We start from the raw sequence: 19,840 nt of genomic DNA, 5'->3' as shown, positions 1-19,840 counted from the left end.
ATCCCACAGAAGTTCCAAAAAGCAAACATCTTTCCAACATTTTCACACAAGAAGAAATAACTTGTCAAAAACGCATTGGTGGGAAATGAATTTTGAACATGGGTAAATTCTATTGAATTCTATTGAACCTTGGACAAGTTTTATAAATCAATGTTGCCCTTGATACATATATTTTTAATAATTTTGGTATAGAAAATTCTTTAAAAAGATAAAACATTTGGGATAGAAATTATTTTTATTTTTATTTTTAACACTCACAGCCTTCCTTACCCAAAAAAGAAAAAGGAAAAAGAAACGAACTCTCACCGCCGCGCATAAAACAGAGTGGCAGAGCGGGTAGCAATGCACATAGCCGTTGTACGAAGTTCCAAGCACAAGGCGTAGCTCAAAAGCGGGCTCATGGAGAAGCTGAAATCTCTGGTTCCAGAAACCCTAAAGCGAATGATCGGAGAGAGCTCTGCTGACGATCTTCCTCGCACATGTTCTTCTCTCGTCGATTTTCTTCTTCATTTCGAGCCCTTTCACCAAGTATGTCATTATTTTTGTACATTCTAATTTATGAGCTTCGAGAAACAAACAATAACAGAAGAAATGAAATGAATGAATGATTAAAATTTGTCGTATTTGATTAGATGGTGAGGGACTTGGCGGACCCTGAAGTGGCTCTGTGTGGCAAGAACAAAGAAGCTGCTTTGGAGTCGAAGCAAAAGGGGAATAAGTGCTTCTTGAGCGGTGATTATGCTAATGCTTTGGATTTATATACTCAGGTACCTCCATCTTTGAAATTACTTCTCTATTTTGAAGCCATTGCTAGAGCTAACCCGTACTTGTTTACTTGTTTGTTTATTATCACTGGCATGAGGCACAGGCATTGATAGTTGCTCCTATGGATGCACATGAAGACAGAAACTTGGTTGCTACTTTGTATGTGAATCGGGCTTCTGTATTGCATGTAAGTCCCATTCTTGATTTATGTGGTTATGTACCAAACGTAACAAATTCAGTTCTTTATCAACAGATTTCATTGCTCACTGTTAGTGTATCTGTTATGTGTAATCCTTAGAAAATGGGTCTTCTAAGGGAGTGTTTACGAGACTGCAATCGGGCACTTCAGATTTCTTCAAACTATGCAAAGGTGAGATGCTTTTATTGCCTAGCGTTAAGGTGTATTTTAATGAGTTAGAGATGCCTTTTTTTACTGGAGGATAAAGGAGACTAAGAGAGTTACAGTTTTCTTCAAATTTACTTTTCTTCCTTTTTCCAATGTAGGCATGGTACAGAAGAGGTAAGGCAAATGCTTCTATGGGAAATTATAAGGATACTATCCGTGATTTGGATGTTGCTAAGATTCTGGAGTTGACAATGGGTGGAAAGAGACAGATAGAAAGTGAGATGAAGATAATTTTGGATCAACAGAATAGTACATCAAATCCATCAATACAACAGTATGAGAATACCTCAGATATTTTGGGTAAGATATTACCATTTAGTATCACATTGTGCAACTATAATCAAATATTCTGATCTCAGGAATGAAAATCTGTGCTCACTCTGGATGAGTAATCACCTTATGGTTTCTTAAGATATTGTAGACATTGGGCCCCCTAAGTTTTTATAACCTGTGATTAAAACTACAGATAAAAAAAATAGCAATTTGGACACATGCAAAAGCAACAAAAATGGCTCCATGTCGACACGTAACAGTTTGAAATGGTATTCTCACTTAGAATATTCTGTTGGTTTCATCATATTTATGTTTTTTTTTAACGTTATATTGAGTTAAACTGATGGATTGGTGTTCAAACTTTCCTTAGGATGTAGCAGTGACAGGGTCTCATTTTAAGCGTACTTATGTTGTTGAGCCTTTTAATGCAATCTTTACTTTTTTTTAATTATGCTAAGATATTCGTGACTTTACAGCTTGTTTTGCTGGTTAAACTTCCTGCCTCTATTTTCTTTCTAAATAAAGCTAGTCATGTTAGGGAAGTTAAGTATTAGAAACCTAATTAAAGTACCTTGTAATCCATCAGATGAACCGCACCCAACGGGATTACGATGTGTCGCCACACCAGAGAAAGGAAGGGGTATGGCTTCAACAGGTGACCTTCCTCAAGCGTCCTTGGTACATACTGAAGACCCTTTTTCGATGGTATGAACAGAGACTTCTTTTATATATGCTATCGTGTACTTCTTGTCAGTTTTGTTAGTCGCCATTACTTTGCTACCGAATTGGATAGAGAGATGTTCCCATTCTATGCAGGCATTCCTGATCCTCTATAGTCGTGGTTTGGGAAACTAAATTGATGTGTGATCAACTGCCTTGTCTCCTTTTTTCCTTTCAATTAGCATATTGAGATCTTTTGAAGGGATGTTCTTTTTACAGTCCAATCAGAACATGTACCCCTGGAAAATTTATTGTGAAACAAAAAGTAGATACGTATCCTACAGTTTAATTTCCTTTATTACATTCACGTCATCAAGAGGCATAAGAAAAAATCGAAGCAGAATGGTGTACCATCTTCATTTTGTCTTTCAGTGAGTGTTGATTAATACTTCACAAGTTGCTGAAGAGGAATTATTTATTTAAACTTATTATCTTCGAAGCTCAAGTTGTGTTCAAGTATCATTTGTGCATCTTTTTTACCAACAGAGTAGGCTCTTATTGCCATTGGAAATATATGCAGTTCTTCTGAGGATTCTAAAATAAATTGCCCCTGTGCTTTGCAGATAATATTAAAGCCTTGTCGGGAAACTCATTGCCACTACTGCTTAAATGAGCTACCAGCGGATAAAGTCCCATGTACATCATGTTCAATAACATTGTATTGCTCCAAGAAATGCCGAATACGAGCAGGAGGAAAAATGTCCTGGGATTACCCAAACAATCAAAGGATTCATGAAAATTTATCAGCTGATCTTGAAAAGTACATTGCAGAGACCACTTTGAATGTTGATTCTGAAACAGATGCTGAGCACATTCCTGAACATAAACATGAATGTAAAGGTGTACACTGGCCAGCAGTATTGCCTTCTGAGATAGTTTTGGCTGGTCGTGTGCTGGTAAAATCTATAATCCAAAGAAGAGGTTCCACGGATATTTTTAATCTCAGAGAAATTTTGGTACATATAGTGACTACATTTTCTACTTTACTAATTTTCATTTCAGTTGACTGTCTCACTATTTCATAAATAGATGTCTTGTAGCTAATGACCTCTATACTTTTCTTGTTTTTCTTGTAGGATCTTTCTCACCACTACTCAAAAACGCCTCCGGAAAGAAAATTGGAATTACATATATATTCGGCTGTATTATCATATTGTCTTCAATATTCCAATGATTTTGAATTACCAATAAATGGGTTCTCTATTTCACAGGTTGACTCTCTCTCTCTCTCTCTCTCTCTCTCTCTCTCTCTCTCTCTCTCTCTCTCTCTCTCTCTCTCTCTCTCTCCTGCATGCACACACGCAGAGTCAGGGTTACACCTTTGGTGAATTGTATATCTAAGAAACAAGAGGGTTAAGCAATGATGAAACGACTTCCTGGATCTGCCCTTGCAGGGTGGTTACTGTCCTACATTGACATGTAAAAATCATGTTTTTCAACTAAGTGGTCATTCTCTCATCTACTTGCATACGAAGTTTCATGTGTGTCCTATTTTGTTAGAGAGTCAGTGTGATACTTCGTTACAATTTTCTCATAATAGAGTCACTTTGAAAGTCAACTTGTGTAGCAAGGATGAAAATCTTAAAAATTTTCATCTTTATAATAAAATTATGTTAACAGGTGAGAGATTGCAATGGATGTTAACCTATTTTCTGACATCTGTATATACTTGGACGATCTATATCCCAATAGCAATTTAGATTTCATGCCTTGATTGTCACCTATTATATAAGGTTCCATTCTCCTGTTTTTGCAGATTGTCATACTTTTATCCCAAATTAGGGTGAACTCTATGACTGTTGTTCGTATGAAATCCATTGATCAGCATGGGTTAGAAGATATTGGAAAGTTTTCATCATTGGGTGGAGGTCTAACTAGTAATGTGGAACAGGTTTGCATTTATGGTATGCTTTATTTATTTTGCTCCTTTTTGTTTCTTGTCTTATCTGACCACTCTTGTTCCGGTCAGTTACACTGCTTTTTTCCACAATAGTATTGAACTCTGTTTATTAACTTGGAATTTTCATGTGTGACACTGCAAAATGTGATAATTTATGTAAAACTTCTTGTATTGATATACGTTTCACTTCAGTTCATAAAAATTATGCCCTTTGACCCTCTGTATCATCATTTTTGTTACTTTCATAGGTTAGAGTAGGTCAAGCTATCTATACATCTGGAAGTCTATTCAATCATTCTTGTCAGCCAAACATCCATGCATATTTCCTTTCACGTACTCTCTTTATAAGAACGACAGAATTTGTCACAGCAGGGGTACCCCTGGAGCTTTCCTATGGTCCACAGGTATGCCCACTTACTGTTGTATCTCATTCGGTTTGGTAGTGTGGAATAACATTATGATGTTCATGCAGGGACTGTAAAAACTAAGTTTTGTTTCTACAGGTTGGGCAGTGGGACTGTAAGGACCGAGTCAAGTTTCTGGAAGATGAATACTCATTTCGTTGTCAGTGCAGTGGGTGTTTAAAAGTAAACTTCTCTGACCTGGTCCTAAATGCTTTTCACTGTGTCGAACTGAATTGTTCTGGCATAGTCTTGCAGAGCTCTGTTGTTGACTGTGAAAAAGAGAAACTTAAACGCTTACCCAACATCATCACCGCTGGCAACATGGAGCCTCATCTTCAGGTATTGAATGTTTCCTAGAAAGTACAAATTCTCCCGACTCACTTAGATTTATATTCATGTAATCATTCACTTGATGTTGACACAGGCTGAAGAGTTCATCAATATTGATGACATCGATAGAGTGGCTCATCATCATATGCAAATCAATAGCCTTTTTCATATAAATCCAGGCCTCTGTTTAAAATGTTGTTCTTATCGTGATCTGGAATCTTCCTCTGCAGCTGCAAATAAAGCATGGATTATTATCAGAAGGTATAACACTGTCTGAAAACTGGTTATGATCTTTTCAAATTTGATGGCCACCTTTTTCCTATGTTCAATTTGCACGCTGAAGTCTTATGTTCAATACTTGACAGATTACAGGATGCAATAGTCTCAAAAGATGTATCTAGCACCATACTGGTGGATGCATTAAGTTCTCTTGGTGTGCTGAGATCAACTTTCCATGCATATAATAGGAGCATTGCAGAAGTGAGTTTGTGACCACCCTTCAGTTTTGTACAATATAATTTATATCATTTGAATGTGCAATTTGTAAGTACTAGACGCCAATATCTAAGTTGCTGTTATTGAACAATGTAGAAAGTGTTCAATGATTTTGGCACATATGACACTGAATTAGATCACACTTGACTTAAAATGATTTTGATCTTTGCAGGCGGAAGACAATCTTGCACAGGCGTTTTGTTTCGTTGGAGAGTTGCAACATGCAATGGAACACTGTAAAGCCTCAATCGAGGTAAAACTCTTGTTGTGCACAAGTCACTTCATCCTGAACTTTTTACATTTGTGTTGATGAGATCTGATTCTGTGAGGATAAATTCATAGATCAGACATGGATACCTCACTAGTCACTGGGTGTACTTATTGTTATTTAGTACATAAATAACTCCAAATGATGTTTTAATGTTGTTTCACATTGACAATTGGCAGATCCTGGAGAAGCTCTATAATCCTAATCACATTGTCATTGGATATGAACTTGTGAAGCTCTCGTCTATTCAGTTATCCTTGGGTGACTGTGCTGCCGTGGACAGCATAAACCGACTTTGTGATATATTTTCGTGTTATTACGGATCTCATGCATACAAGGTTTTCCCATACTTTCAATTCCTTAAGAGGAGAGAGAAGCAGACCTCTTCTTTGAAGGACCAACAAAAATGATTCAGTCTGGCAAGTTTTTGAACTTCTTGCCTACCCAAATACTGTTGGGAATGTAAAATGTACATGTAACCTGATCAGTTTGCGGAGCATAATTACAATTTGAGTCTCCACATCTTTGAACATTGATGCATGAATTAGCATATTTGGGTTGGAATAAAGCGTGGGACATTGCTTGCAAAATCTTATCGTTCATAATACACGCAGTAATTGCTGAAGGGTGGCAGTCTTCTCCCACGCCATTTACAAGTGCGATTCTAAAGACTATTTTTCGACATGATGGAATATTTATTTTATTGTCATATATTACAAATTTACATCAAGATTGGCCTGCTAAGTTTTTGGAAATTTCTATCAATTCGTGCACCAGTTCAAACATAAACATAAAGATTGGCCTGCTAGGTTTTTGGAAATTTCTGTCAATTTACATCAAGATTGGCCTGCTAAGTAGTTGCGGTCCAACATCGAAAAACAAACGTACACTTCCTCTTTTTTTCTTTTATAAATAGTTCACCCAAATATCTTATTTTTCAGTTAAGGTCTTTAAAATCCATATGTTTTGGATTCTCCATCTGGTGCTGGATCTTCTCTCTGCTCATGCCTATAATCAGTTCCTCCATGGCCTAGAGAAAGAAGAACTCAGTCACCACAAATACAATTAAAATTTAAATAAGAAAAAAAGAACTAAGTAATTGTAATCCACCACTCCGATTCCGATTTTCAAAATAATAATAATAATACTCCTTGAACTTTCTTTTCCAGCTACACTAATTTTTAATATAAAAAAAGACCTCCAGCCATTATGCCCCACGTGTCAAAACACGTCTTTTTTAAAAAAAAATTCAAAACTGAGTATAGCCGTGCGGCTATACTATTTTTAAATATAAAAAAGACTCCACCCATTAGGCGCCACGTGTCAACACATATCTTTTTAAAAATATATATTTCAACACTGCGTATAGCCGTGCGGCTATACTATGGCCTCTCGGCTATACTATTTATAAAAACGAAAAAAAACCCGTCTAGCGATGAGAAAATAGGTCTAGCCGCGCGGGTATACGATTTTTTTTTAAATGAGAGGAAAACTGAGTACAGTCGAGCGGCTATACTACTTATAAATAAATAAAAAAAGGACCCAGCGATTAGGTGCCCACGTGTCAAAATAAGTATATCCGATCGGCTATACTATTCTTTTTTTAAAAACCAAATGATAGCCGGGCGGCGATACTCTTTAAATACATTATATTTAAAAGGTATAGCCGTGCGGCTATACTATTTTAATTTAAAAAAAATTAAATACCGATGCGAGGATAAAATTCATACATCACTAGTCTGATAAAATTCATGTCTGATGTATGAAATTATTTGATTTCTGCTAGGATAAAATTCATAGATGAGACATCATGTTTTTATGGCTACATGGTTAATTGGCTATAGGTTATAGGTTTTTTTTTTATATGCAAAGAAAGTGAGTGGTATTAACTATTTTTCAATTAACAATTTAAATTTTTATGGGAGTACACATAGATATAGGGAGTGCAATCCTATAGATCTATAATTGCAAAATCACAAGCTACAAGCATTCAACAAAACCAAGAGATAACTAGACTATATAAAAGCCCAGATCAAGTACTGAATAGATTAAATCAGAAAAATGACAAGTCACCAATAATATCCTAGCAAATTACATAAGAAAAAATCCAAACAATTTAACACCTAAACTCTAAATCATAAAAAACTAACAATAACAATTCAAATTGGAAATTAAACAAAAAGTAAGAGAGAAACTTACTAATATTAAAGAACCCATTGGATATAGGTTGATACAATTTTAAAGAGGAGGAGACCTACTACTTCCAAGCTCTCAAGTTCAAATACAAAGTTATAGCTTACATGGATGGGTAATAGAAAAACATGATGTTTGATGTGTGTGAATGCCTGTAGAGATGAAATCTTACGGTTGTGATAGGCGGTGGACTATTTTTAATTAACTTGGGTTTGACTTATAAAATTAACATTAAGTTTTTTTATCTCCAAATTTAGTACTGGGCTAGAGCCCACTCCAACCCATGCCTAGATCCGTCCTTGGAGACATGGGTGACTGTGCTGCCGTGGACAAAATGATACTGAATGCTTGTTCTCTCTCGGTTTTCATACAACAGATTTAGAGCCTCATTTTTAGTAGGATTGAGGACTCTACGCCTTAATTTTCATTTTGTTACGAGAAGATATAATGGAAGATGAAAATTTGAGTTTCGTTATAAGGAATCTTTGATGAAAAACTAGAGTTTTGTATTGAGTGGCCACGAAAGTCGCTGTTAGAAAGGTAACATTCTCTACTCTTTTATTTTATTTTATTTTTATGGACAATGAAGACGACGTGTCATTTAGGAATGATGGAAAGAGACAAATAATACAAAGCACACAAGTCAAACAAACATAATTAAAATGAAGAAAAAAATGACACACTCAATGACTAAAAAAGTAGGTGGAAAGCATAGTCGAGGTTTTTACCATTAAGCTACAATTATAATTCCTCTTTAATGCTGAAAAGACAGGTATCCACTCTGTCACAAAGCATTCATATTGATGCAAAATATACGAAAAGTTTACAGATTTAAAATTGGATATAATATATGAAGCAACTTTGTTCCTAGAATAAATGAAATTGACTACACATATACCAACCTGAAATTGCCTCACATCCTAAGCATAGTGGTTAACAAACTTCACAAGGGTGTGCTTAAATCTCTGAGCAGAACAGGGCATATTGAATGTACAAAAGAAAAGACCCATCAACAAAATATTACAATGAAGAAAGAAACAATAAATGCCAGAAGAATTGGGATGACCCCTCGTCTCTGCATGTGGAAGAATGAATACATGCTACAACCACAGTGACGGAGGAGTAGAAAATTTTGCCATATCTGGCTCCAGCTCTCTAGCATTAGCGAAACTTCATCTCATTCGGTTTGCTGCCCCTAAACGCTGAAAGAGAGAAGAATGACCTTGTTGCTGAAACACACAAATAGTACACAGTATTGGAATCTTATATAAGAGAATTAGAATCGGTGCAGCAAAATTCTAGCATACAGGTGCAGAAAAGAATTTACAGTAAGAAACAATAGAAACACGATCATGCATGTATATATTCTAGTCACGTGTGAAACCTTTAGTCGCAGGTGCGTCGCGGCTCTCTTGCAACTTGTGTGAACAACTCTGGCCATCGAATTTGCTAATATTTGATTGAGCTGTATTGCACAAACCCACAATGGTTAGAGCATGAGACTCCGCTAGGAATATGAAAGAATATAACTACAGCGTCAACCCCCATTTAAGTGCATGAGTTATTCAGGGGAGGCAAACAATGGACATCCAAACAACTATTCTACTTTTCTCTAAGTACCATCTGCATTTTTCTACCATCTACTTCAAAAACAAATTAAAGCAAAGGTTGGCTAGGAAAATATAAAAGGAGAAAAAGAAACAAAAGGAGGATGGAATTAAGCAATGAAAAGAGGAAACTCACCAGAGTATAGTTCACGGGCATCATAACCTTCGCCTAAGGAAGTCTTCTGCTGCCCATAGTTCCTGGCATTAAGCGAAGCTTTTCTGAGTACACTGTCAGCATCATCTTCTCCTTCAGAGAAAACTGATGGGCTAGACCAACCAGCAGTATTTCCATCTCCTTTGCTCTTCCGAGCAAACTTTAAAAGCCTCTTCAGTCCTTTTGGTGCATCCTTCTGAAACACAATGGATGGAGGATTTTCAGCATTTCCCCACTCAATAGTATCTGGTTCATTACTTTCTTCTTGCAGCATCTGGGACAAAGAATGACGGACACGAGGACTTGACAATCCAGCTGGTGCAACATTAGTTGAAGTGGTAAGTTGAGATGAGCTGTCGTTACATGGGGAAATGGGCTGATGCTCCTCTATTTCTACCCACGCACTTGGGGAGATAGTTGATTCTTCTTCAGCTTGAATTTGCAATGAGGATTCTGCAACATATTTTAAGTCATCATTACTATCAGCAGAAACTGGGTCAATATGCTGTGTCTCACTACACGTCAGGTTATCATTTATCAGAGCTTCTGATTCTACAGCATCATTTGAAAAGTTGACTGGCATAATATCTGGCTCTTCAGGCTGACTAGCAGTCACAGGGCCAGAAGCACTACCAATTACCTCAACTTCTTGAGTTTCAACCAGATTTCTGCTGTTTCTCAAAGATTCCTCTGATTGAGAAGAACTTTTCGTCTTGTTAACAATAGGACCGACACCAGGGCTAGTTCTAGAACCTTTGCGAAGAAATGGTTTCGATTCCACCGGCACTACACTGCTTTTCTTGGTGACCTTGCTGTGCTTTGCTGGAATTATATCAGAAAAATCACCAGAGGTTGTCACCACTTTAGGTTTTGTTGTTTTAGCATTCTTTTTCACTGCTTGCTGCTGCTTCTCATTCACTCCCTTCAAGCTCCTGTCGTGAGTAATCAAGGATTCCTTCACATTCCTCTGTCGCGGCTGCGATCTTTCCACTTTAGAGGTGGGCGGTGTTGGCTTGGGTTTCTGGCGAGTTGGGGTAGTGCTGGCAGAAGAAACCCCAACAGGAGTTTTAGCCGGTGATGCCCCTGTGGCTCTTGGTGTTGGTGTCGATGGCCACGACTTGCGTGTAGCAGGCAAGGGTGATGTTCTAGGCGAAGCCTTCTTTGTAACAGAAGGTTTTGAAGTTTCCTTTTTGAGGTTTGCAGGTTGAGATAATTTTCCAAGTGGTTTTTGGGGCTTCTGCGTAGCACGTTTCTTATCAGTATCATTCGCCTTTTTAGACGACATTTCAGCTTTCCTTTCATCAAGAATTCGCTGCATGGCTTTGATTTGTGCTTCTTTCTCTGCTCGCTTTCTAGAATTCTCTCCTCGTAGTTTTTCATCTCTCTTCTCCTTGTAGTGGTCATAAAAGCCACCTCTCTGCTCAGAAGGAACACTTTGATTTCTGCTAGCTTGAGGCTTTGTAGACTTAGAAGGCTTACGTTCCATCATTTTCATCAGCATCTGGTTCAACTCTGCTTCTCTTTCTCGGCTCCATTCAATTGATGCTGTTGATTTTTGAATACTTTCCTCTCCCTGAGTTACGTTACTGTCTTGAGCATCAATTGGACTAGAAGAATTTTTCTCAAACCTTTCTTTGTTACCATCAAGTTTAGGAGTTTGAATAGTACTTTCACCCGTGGGTAAAAGATCAGACTCTGATTTCACTTCTTCTGAACATGTTGGAGTCTCCCCATTTGCTACATTGCTGTGAGTCACTGGAGCGCAGTCTTCAGAGACAATTTCTGATTGGCATTGAGAGGAAGCCTCCCCCAAACCAGAACTCCATCTTCTCAATACGGATTTATTTGTACTCAAAGAGATATTTGTTAACGAGCTCCTTTTTTGAGCATCTGCAGATTGATCCCTTTGTTTGCTTTCGAAAAGACTTATTGCATCTTGAACACTCATCCTTCGTGCATTATACTCAGTTTTCTTATTTGAGTGTTCAGATTCACCCTCTTCATTAGAAAAAGGTTTTTCCTGAGAAGGATAATAATTGAGGCTCTTAATGGTCAATGCAGCAGCCCTGCGAGATCCAGTTCTCCCTATTTGAATCCTCCTCATTGGAGATGCTGACCTTCTTGGTGTTGCACTTCTCATAAGACTCCGACTTCTTTCTGCAGATGTTTGGTCCTCATCACTTGATTCAGAAGACTCCCCGCTTTCTGTTGAACTCTGTCGCTCAACCTGGGCAGCTTTTGCAGGTGAAACACTATATTTTACTGGTGTAGCGGAATGTATTGGTTTTGATATCTGAGCACGCCCATCCGTACCATCAACATTGCCGTTTCTAAAATGGCATGTAGAGGACGACTTGTCATCATTTGGAGGATCACCACTCTTGCTTTCTTGAAACTGTTCTAAAAACTTGCACAGAGAATTCCTGCATTTTACAGTGATATTCCTTTTGTATGAACATTTAGCAAACAAACCTTCACTAAAACTATGGAAGAAAAGGAACATTACATACGTGTACAAAAAGACTGTTTCAAAGCAACTAGGAAGCTAAAATACCAGTGCACCTTACATCTATCTAGGTTAACATCTTACCTGAAATCTCTCGTTCCAAAATGTTGAGAAAAGTCTGCTAAATTTGTGATCTCTTTAGAGGAGCAGGAAGCATGAGAAGCCTTGATAATGGCTCCAGTTAATTCCTTTTTCAATGCTGTGAGCCTCAAGTCCAAAGCCCGCAAAAGTTCGTTCCTGACAGCACAAATTCCTATAGTTTCATGCTGATGCAACTCAAATGAAATCTCAAATGAACAATAAAAAGGACATACTTTGAAGCATCTGGTGATGCAATCTCAACTTCAGACTGTTGACAAGAAATCATACACATTAGTTGCCAGATAACAGAATAGTTATTAAACCATACAAATTTAAACATCAATTTTGAAAGAAGGGGAAAGGGACCTGGCCATATAAAGAAACATGAAACTTTTTGGCTTCTTCCAGTTGAGATATTTCATTTTCAATAGCAGTAATGGTATGCATTACGTCTGGTGAACCAGCAATTTGCAGGAATCTGAGAAGAATTAAAACAATTTATGTATCAGGAAATAGAAAATTAAAATGAATAAACAAAGAGATGATTTCACAACTGAACAATTATAGGAATTGTTGTAGTGGGAAATATAATAAACTGAAGACAAAGGGACAAAAAAAAATGAAACACTAGAATGTTTAAAACCTGGTTAAAGTTGATTTCGTGAACCAGGCTGCACCATGAAGGCTTTCTGGAACTTCAAGTTTGAGATTAGCATTTGACCCCTTACAGTACAATTCATTTAGTTCTGGTAAATGAGGCAACAGTGGTTCTAGTGGCCCGCCTGCTAACTTTTCTACTTCTCCATCACTGGAAACAAGCGCCTCATACCTAGAGCATCCGCCAGCATTTTAGTGAAGCAAATCAGAAATAAAAGGAAACACCAAATAAAACATATCTATTTATTGGTTTCATGGATATGTTGATTGAACCTTATCTCAAAATGACCCTTGTTTAGTTATGAAGTTGTTTAATTTGAATTTCAGCATTAACCCCATTCTAATTAAAATCAACATTAAACGTTTCTTAATGTTCAATATATACAGAAAGAATAAGATGCCAATAAGTCAATACAACCGAAGAATAACCTGTTCTGGGATGGAAAAATCTGAAATTCAGCGTAGTCTAAAGGTGTATCGGCATCTATTTCAGCCTCCATTTTCAAAGCGCTAACAACAGAAGCAAAGCAACCTGAATGGGAAAAAAAAAGGGGAAAAATAATTTAGGGAGAAAACGAAAAACAAAAAAGATAGTAACAATCAGTGACCTTTGACTAAGTACAGAGAAAAAGAGTGTGCCCACTGCCCAGGCTTCTATAAAGTAAAGAATTTATACTATTCTCATAGGCGCACCGACAGCTGAATTTAAAAAAATTTAACCAAAAAAAGAACAGAAAAACAAAAAGACCATGAGAGCATCGTTCCCTCTTTCTCACAAATGCAAGCACAGTTGCTTGCTGCATTGCTTATTCATATCAACTCTACAAAAATATAAGATCGTTGCTCAAGAAAAGATACAGAAAAATTAGTCATTGAAAATTCAGATTCAGCTAAAAGATCTTCTTGGTCGAAATTCAGCTGAAACATAAAAATGAATGCAGATCTAGAAAATGAAAGCCCTGTCTCAGCATCGAAATAGAAAATTGAGAACCGAATCAGCCAATGACATGCTCAACACGCAGCAAAGTAGCAAACAAATCATCCAACTTTCAATGGTCAAGCACAAAAACAAATCTCAAAATAAAACAAAATTTAAAAAGAAGCTAATAGATAATAATAATAATTTCACAAAGATTGAATAAAATTGCTTGATGATTTGAAAACCAAAAGCAACAAGTTTAGAATTAGAATAGTAAGTTCGTAACCAGAAAATAAATAAAAGAGCAAAATCGAGCAAGTGAGTGAGCGAGAAGATGCTGCAAACTCAAAAGAGGTAATGTTTACCTTAGCCTGAGAGATCTGCCAGTGCGAGTGAGTGAGTGAGTGAGTGAGTGAGCTCAAACGGCGAAATGTAGGAAGAAGAAGAAGAAGAAGAAGAAGAAGGAGCGTGTGAGAAGAAACAAGCAAAGTCGTCTCAGTATAATAGCAGCCACGGCTACTTCTACTCTCTCTAGTCTCCTCTACACTAATTTAAGACTACAGAGAAAGCTAAAAGCCACCGCCTTGATTGCGTTACAGCCACTTTATACACCGCAACCCAATTTTTCGTTTTTTCTTTTTTTATTTATTTTTACAACACTCCCAATCTAGACATGTCTTTGTCATATTCACAATTGTTTATTTTCTAAATCTAAAGAGTTATTCTCTGTCTTTTTTTTAATTGAAATTTAGTAATTCATATTTATCAAACAAAACAACAATCTTAATAATTATTAATGTTCGTGAGGAATTGTTTTGATAAAACAACTAGAGTATACGTGAATTAGATTAGTTAGACAAAATAGCGTGCTCGTCCCTTTTACTAATATAAATTTATTTAGTTTTATTTAAACTATTATTTATATTAATAAATAAATGATTTTAATTATAACATACGTATGATGAAGATTTCCTTAATCGCACCGGGTTGATTAAAACACATCTATGTGGTTTACCAAACCGAAAAAAAGAAGAGATCTTTGTGGAGAGTATAGATGTCCTCCACTCTACTCCACTCGCGTGATTCAGACGCTCTACTCCAGCTTCTCTGTCTGCAAGTTTTTCCTCTTTTTAGTTTTGGGGTTCCAAAAGCAACCGCCACTTGTTTGATTATTCCCATATCACATGCTCGTGTCGTGTTGTTTAAGAAAAATTGAAGGACCAAAATGACCAGAGGCAAATTTATACATGTTCGTCTAGCTTGTCTTCAACAAGACGAAACGGTTAACAAATCTCATCCATATTGTCATCTCTTGTGTCAAATTATAGCATATCTTGCCATATTACTATAAATTAATTTTGCTAGCAATCAGTGGTCCCCACACGTGGGTATAATTCTCGTATCAACAGATAGAAATTGTGAAATGCATCAAATGGGTAGGAATTGTTGAATGCATCAATAGTCAAATTACGTGGATAAATTCTGAGCGTTGATTCATTGTAAGTTCCACTTGCATTAACGAGTCGGAATCATACAATGATCAATGGGAAGGAGAAGCAGAAGAGGACACCTATAATTTGCTATAATTGAATGGTGAGGCAGAAGCAGCACAAGCTGCCGCACAAAGGGATTGGATGTTACCAAATCGTAAGGCTGTCGCCTCCACTCATGCCCGCCTTATATGACATGATGGTTAATAGTAGCAGGATATTGCGAGCCTTACAATCCAGGTAAAGTGTTCACACGAACTCAACTTTATCATCAGAGTCGGAGTGAGGTGGGCAAAAAAGAAGCCGAGCCCCCTAAAAAGGGTATAAAAGGTTGTACATGTGCAAGTGGTCACACCAATTCCACTTCCACCATTTACAGCTCCATCAATAGCAACAATTATTGTTGAAGAAAATAGGATAAGACATAAGGAGCGCAGTTAAGCTGGATGAAAATGGCAAACAACAATTTACCTTGCTGCGAATTAGATATATAAAAAAATAAAAAAAATAAAAAAAGATTCGTACAGAGGCAAACTCAATTCTACATTTATATTACACCACCATGAAAAAGGCACTCTATAAATAAGTTTTCAAGCTCAACACAGACAGACACAACAAGGAAGGAATTCGGATTTACGTAAACAGAGGGATTACTGGTACAAGGGCAATTCATGGTACAGTTGTTCTAGGAAGTCGTTGCAGTGGGGGCAGGCAGCACAATCAATTCAACCATCTAGAAGACCAACAAAGAATCTAATTGGGTGGGGGGGCATACATGGTGAATAAACTGACTTATGAAACCATTAGTTAGACCATACATGAACTAGACCAAGCCTATTGCCCGTGTAGATCTCGTTCCGCTCTTCGTCGTAGAAGAGAGCAGTAATATCTTCCAAGGCTTCTGCAACTGTACTTCTAATTCTGGATGAAAGGGCCCGCTTCTTCGAATTGCAGCTGCTGCCACATTCAATTTCCTTGTTGTTGCTTGCTCTTATTTTAGCAAGGCATTTCCCAGTTAAAATATTGCTGATATTGATGGAACCTGCTGCAATAGAGATGCAAACACTGTCAGAAAATCAACGCCTTCTCACAGAAAGGATTCTCCAACTTATAATATTGTAAGAGAAAAACATTCAAAAAAGCAAGTATATTCCATCATATATATAAGGAAACAATATTTACCATTTCCTTCAGATAATGGATCATCAGAATCAGCCTTGCAGTAAGAAATAATAAGATCCTGGTCACTAGTAATGTATATGTTATTGGTATTGCAGTCGGGATGCCATAAAAGATGATCCTCAAAAGAAGTTACAAGTTCTCCTCGAAAATTCCAAACAGCCACAGTTCGATTTCGAAACGTCAGGAATAGCTGATTCTCATACAGAAATATAAAGGCTGATGGTGTCATGAACTCAGTTCTGCTAACTTCTGTCAGCTCAAAATTACGAACCTACAGATGTAGCAGTCAGACATACAAATCCAAATGATTTAATAATAATACATCAGCAAGATATACAGAAAGATCCTCACATCAAGAATTTGGAGGTTCTCATTTTCTTGCTTTACAAGAAGCTTTTCATTGAACTGTTCGATGAAATCCACCTTCTTATTCCGATGAAGGAGATGGTTGAAGGATTTGAGAACAGTACCATCCTCTATGGACAGGATCTTAAGAGGAACGTGGCTACTAGCTTTAGTAAAAATTAACAGCATGATTCCAGGACTGCAAAAGAAAGTTGGAAAACAGAAGCAAAATAAATGTCCACTAAACAATAGCAACAGAAAATACCAAATGTAAATGCCAACACCAGAGTGTGTGTGTGTGTGTGTGTGTGTGTGTGTCTGCGGATGCACTATTTAAGAAAAGGAGGCATGTGAAGAAAGCTTACCTAATCTTAATCTCTTGAACATGCTTATCTGATATGGAGTACAACATTGTGTAGTTTTTCAGATCAAACACCTTGTATATGCTGATAATAAAATAGAACCAAAAAGAAAGTAAATCAAGATCAAGAAGTTAATTGTGTATTTGAGATGAAGACCAATAAGACAGAATATTTACTTATCCTGTGCAGAATAAGTGAGAACCTTCCCATTTACATCATCGAACTCTACAAAACCAGGCCATTTCAGTGACTCTGATTCAAAAAGAGCAAAGCCAGCATCTGGTTTACCTCTTCGTATGTATCTGGACAACAAAATTTGACAGTTTCAGAAGAAAAAAAATATAAAAAATGGGACAATTACACTGTTGTTTCTTTTGGGCCTTTTTTTGTTTTGGGGTGGGGGGAGGGGGGGTGTGGGGGTTGTGTGTCGTGTGTATATGTGTGTGTATGGGAGGAGAAGAGGAGGGTGGGTGGAGGAATTTACGTACTCAATCCTAGTGCTTCTGCATTTCAAGGAACTGAAATTGTCGGAAGCATAAACTGAAACAGTGATAAGTGAGTCATTGTTTTTGTTATAAAACAAGCTTCTTATCACTTCATCGGGACTGACATTCAGAAAGCATATTCTCTGGTTGGTTTCTGCATCCAACAAAATAAAAACATTACATATTCCGCTCATTCAACTTTTATAAGTATTAAGACTAGTGCATGCAGGATAAGATTAGAAATAAAAATATTATTGCTACTACCTCGGCTAAATGCTGCACAAACACCAGATTGCGCAAGAGCAAACACAATGTCACGCGCTGCTACAATCTCAATAATTTTTGACCTCTTTCGCAAGAAAGGCAGAACCATGGCACAGTGACCTTTTGGATCATGTGTATCATATTCCTCCTATGCATTTACATATCACCAGAATCAGAAATTAGGTATTGCAGGCGCACTAACATCGTCCGTGAGGAATCTTTTCACTCATATTTCAAAAGCATGTCTAGTGCATAACTCCGTTTTCATCGCAATATTAAATCCATTAAGATTTTCGGTATTGATTGTTAGCATAAACAAATACAGTTTTTACTCAGGAACATGAGACAACATGACTGCACAAATCGAATCTCCAATCTTGAAACTTACAACTTTCTTACAGTATTGTTGCATATGAGCTTCATTACACAACATGCTTTCAAGTGTTCCCATTAGTAATATGAAGTGGGATCCAAATGCATATCATATAAGTAGAGCCTATGAAAGGTTCGTAGCACTAAGAATTTGAAAATAGCGGCATCACAAGTATAAAGGCCCCATGTTCAAATTAAACAGGAACAACTAACTGAAGACCGAAGCATATTGTTAACTGAACGACACTGAGTGCTCCTAACACCCACAAATTAACAATAGGAGGGGATTTCAGCTTACCATAGTTTTTAGAGTAAGAAATATTCTATTTTTTGTCTCTAGGGAGCTTGAATAAGTAATAATCGAGCTATTGAGCTCACATTCCTTAACAGTGAATAGAAGGACTGAACAAAATTAAGGAATGCATGACAATAATTGACAACAGAGTCCCATCTTTTTCAATTTTCTGTGAGAGGATCTATCATCCTAATAATTTAACAACAAAACCCATTATTTATCTTTGGTTTTTGAACTTAATGAAAATCAGCACAAAAGCTAGAGCTAACCACAACCACCTAAGTACGCAACGGAGGTAAACAAGCATCAAAGCCCCAAACTTTCCTTCAATAAAAAATCAAAAGAAAGAGCAGTACCTGGAGGCGAATATTGCGAAACCGCTCTTGGGCATCGCTCATAGTGAAAGCACGGTCACGCTTGGAGCTGATTTCGCGCCTCTGAAGCTTCTTAACGCTGTTGACGAACCCATCCACGCCACCAACACGAGGTCGTTTCTTCGCTACCACCCTCCTACCATTGCAAGGCCGAGGACTTGCCGATATTCTCCTTCCCCCTTCCATCAATTCCTCTCAGAAAAACCCGATACACTCACTTCAGACTTAGAACCAGACTGTAACACATATTTTACTACTCGTCTTCCTTTTCAATTACACAATTTGTGATCTTCTGTAGCATCGCATCGCATAAACCCTAAACTCTGAGAAGGCGAATTGGGGACGAAAAGCCTAAGGCTTTAGCTGCAGAGATACCTACACACCTCTAATTTCAGAGAAAACAAAGCGTCTCTCCCTCTTCCTCTGTATATGGAGCACTCAAACCTCAAGCTTTGTGACGGAGAGGGAGATTTTGTTGTCGGATTGGGATGATGAGTCTCTTCTGCCTAGCTCTGATCCATTTTCAAAAATCTCTTGGGAAAATTGACGGCAAGTCTCGACGGTGGTTTATTGGGCTTTCAAATGAAATTAGGCTCAGGAGCTACAGAAGTTTTGGGCCTAGTTGGGCTTAAACAATTTTACCTTACAAGGCTAGCAAATAAAGCACTTATAGCCCAACTAGAAATTGGTTTTTATTTTGGTAAACAAAAAGTATTATATTCTACAATTTAATAAAGACCGTCCACTGCCTGGCTGGACCGGTGGACCACCATTCTTTTTATTTTTGCTCTGTACTTTTGTTGGAACCGCCCTCACTTTTCAATATTACAACAGGTGAAATTGGGCAATGTTCCTTAGTAAATTTAGGTTTTATTCATAAAAAAACTTTCACTTTTGGAAAAAGCCAAAGCTTTTTCAAAAAAGACAGAAAAATCTCTCAACTTTCAAACAAAAGACATGCAAATGTAAAGGATTCCTTAGGAAATCAAAAAA

At 37.3% G+C, this 19,840-nt stretch overlaps 3 protein-coding genes across 6 annotated transcripts; 1 reads left to right on the top strand and 2 right to left on the bottom strand.

Moving 5' to 3' along the window:
- On the top strand, positions 30-6,151 carry LOC18787450 (SET and MYND domain-containing protein 4). 3 transcript variants are annotated; one of them, XM_020557743.1, is made up of 16 exons: positions 30-528; positions 633-767; positions 869-952; positions 1,064-1,135; positions 1,270-1,471; positions 2,031-2,149; positions 2,728-3,120; positions 3,241-3,375; positions 3,921-4,055; positions 4,313-4,468; positions 4,568-4,651; positions 4,724-4,807; positions 4,893-5,059; positions 5,164-5,278; positions 5,466-5,546; positions 5,741-6,151. In XM_020557743.1, the coding sequence occupies exons 1-16, from the start codon at positions 400-402 to the stop codon at positions 5,969-5,971; spliced, it is 2,322 nt and encodes a 773-aa protein (XP_020413332.1). In that variant the 5' UTR covers positions 30-399; the 3' UTR covers positions 5,972-6,151. The 3 variants fall into 3 exon arrangements, with proteins under 3 accessions (XP_020413332.1, XP_020413331.1, XP_020413330.1); XM_020557742.1 differs by having other exon boundaries at positions 2,728-3,060; positions 4,568-4,807; XM_020557741.1 differs by having other exon boundaries at positions 4,568-4,807.
- On the bottom strand, positions 8,508-14,385 carry LOC18784583 (muscle M-line assembly protein unc-89). Its single transcript, XM_007220849.2, has 9 exons — positions 14,044-14,385; positions 13,189-13,291; positions 12,746-12,931; positions 12,469-12,580; positions 12,336-12,370; positions 12,106-12,258; positions 9,498-11,938; positions 9,139-9,219; positions 8,508-8,983 (listed from the first exon to the last, which is right to left on the bottom strand). Exons 2-9 carry the CDS (start codon positions 13,257-13,259, stop codon positions 8,916-8,918), a joined length of 3,147 nt encoding a protein of 1,048 aa, XP_007220911.1. The 5' UTR covers positions 13,260-13,291; positions 14,044-14,385; the 3' UTR covers positions 8,508-8,915.
- On the bottom strand, positions 15,616-19,534 carry LOC18785561. 2 transcript variants are annotated; one of them, XM_007217897.2, is made up of 8 exons: positions 18,830-19,534; positions 17,807-17,954; positions 17,546-17,696; positions 17,234-17,359; positions 17,061-17,141; positions 16,702-16,894; positions 16,351-16,621; positions 15,616-16,213 (listed from the first exon to the last, which is right to left on the bottom strand). In XM_007217897.2, exons 1-8 carry the CDS (start codon positions 19,031-19,033, stop codon positions 15,972-15,974), a joined length of 1,416 nt encoding a protein of 471 aa, XP_007217959.1. In that variant the 5' UTR covers positions 19,034-19,534; the 3' UTR covers positions 15,616-15,971. The 2 variants fall into 2 exon arrangements, with proteins under 2 accessions (XP_007217959.1, XP_007217958.1); XM_007217896.2 differs by having other exon boundaries at positions 15,616-16,210; positions 18,830-19,406.

Source organism: Prunus persica, chromosome G2, assembly GCF_000346465.2.
Source record: "Prunus persica cultivar Lovell chromosome G2, Prunus_persica_NCBIv2, whole genome shotgun sequence".
Classification (NCBI taxonomy): domain Eukaryota; kingdom Viridiplantae; phylum Streptophyta; class Magnoliopsida; order Rosales; family Rosaceae; genus Prunus; species Prunus persica.
Note: the sequence above shows the minus strand (reverse complement) of the source record. Positions and strands in the feature narration are given on the sequence as shown.

Excerpts from the sequence above, each read along its gene's own strand:
- LOC18785561 (XM_007217897.2), bottom strand. The coding sequence starts at position 19,033 with ATGGAAGGGGGAAGGAGAATATCGGCAAGTCCTCGGCCTTGCAATGGT. Across the intron at positions 17,142-17,233 it reads ACTTATTCTGCACAGGATAA|CATATACAAGGTGTTTGATC; the intron begins GTAAATATTCTG and ends TTTTATTATCAG. Across the intron at positions 16,895-17,060 it reads GTTCAAGAGATTAAGATTAG|TCCTGGAATCATGCTGTTAA; the intron begins GTAAGCTTTCTT and ends TTTCTTTTGCAG.
- LOC18784583 (XM_007220849.2), bottom strand. The coding sequence starts at position 13,259 with ATGGAGGCTGAAATAGATGCCGATACACCTTTAGACTACGCTGAATTT. Across the intron at positions 12,581-12,745 it reads ACGAAATCAACTTTAACCAG|ATTCCTGCAAATTGCTGGTT; the intron begins GTTTTAAACATT and ends AATTCTTCTCAG. Across the intron at positions 8,984-9,138 it reads CGACGCACCTGCGACTAAAG|CAACAAGGTCATTCTTCTCT; the intron begins GTTTCACACGTG and ends TGTGTGTTTCAG.
- LOC18787450 (XM_020557741.1), top strand. The coding sequence starts at position 400 with ATGGAGAAGCTGAAATCTCTGGTTCCAGAAACCCTAAAGCGAATGATC. Across the intron at positions 3,121-3,240 it reads TTAATCTCAGAGAAATTTTG|GATCTTTCTCACCACTACTC; the intron begins GTACATATAGTG and ends TTTTTCTTGTAG. Across the intron at positions 3,376-3,920 it reads ATGGGTTCTCTATTTCACAG|ATTGTCATACTTTTATCCCA; the intron begins GTTGACTCTCTC and ends CTGTTTTTGCAG.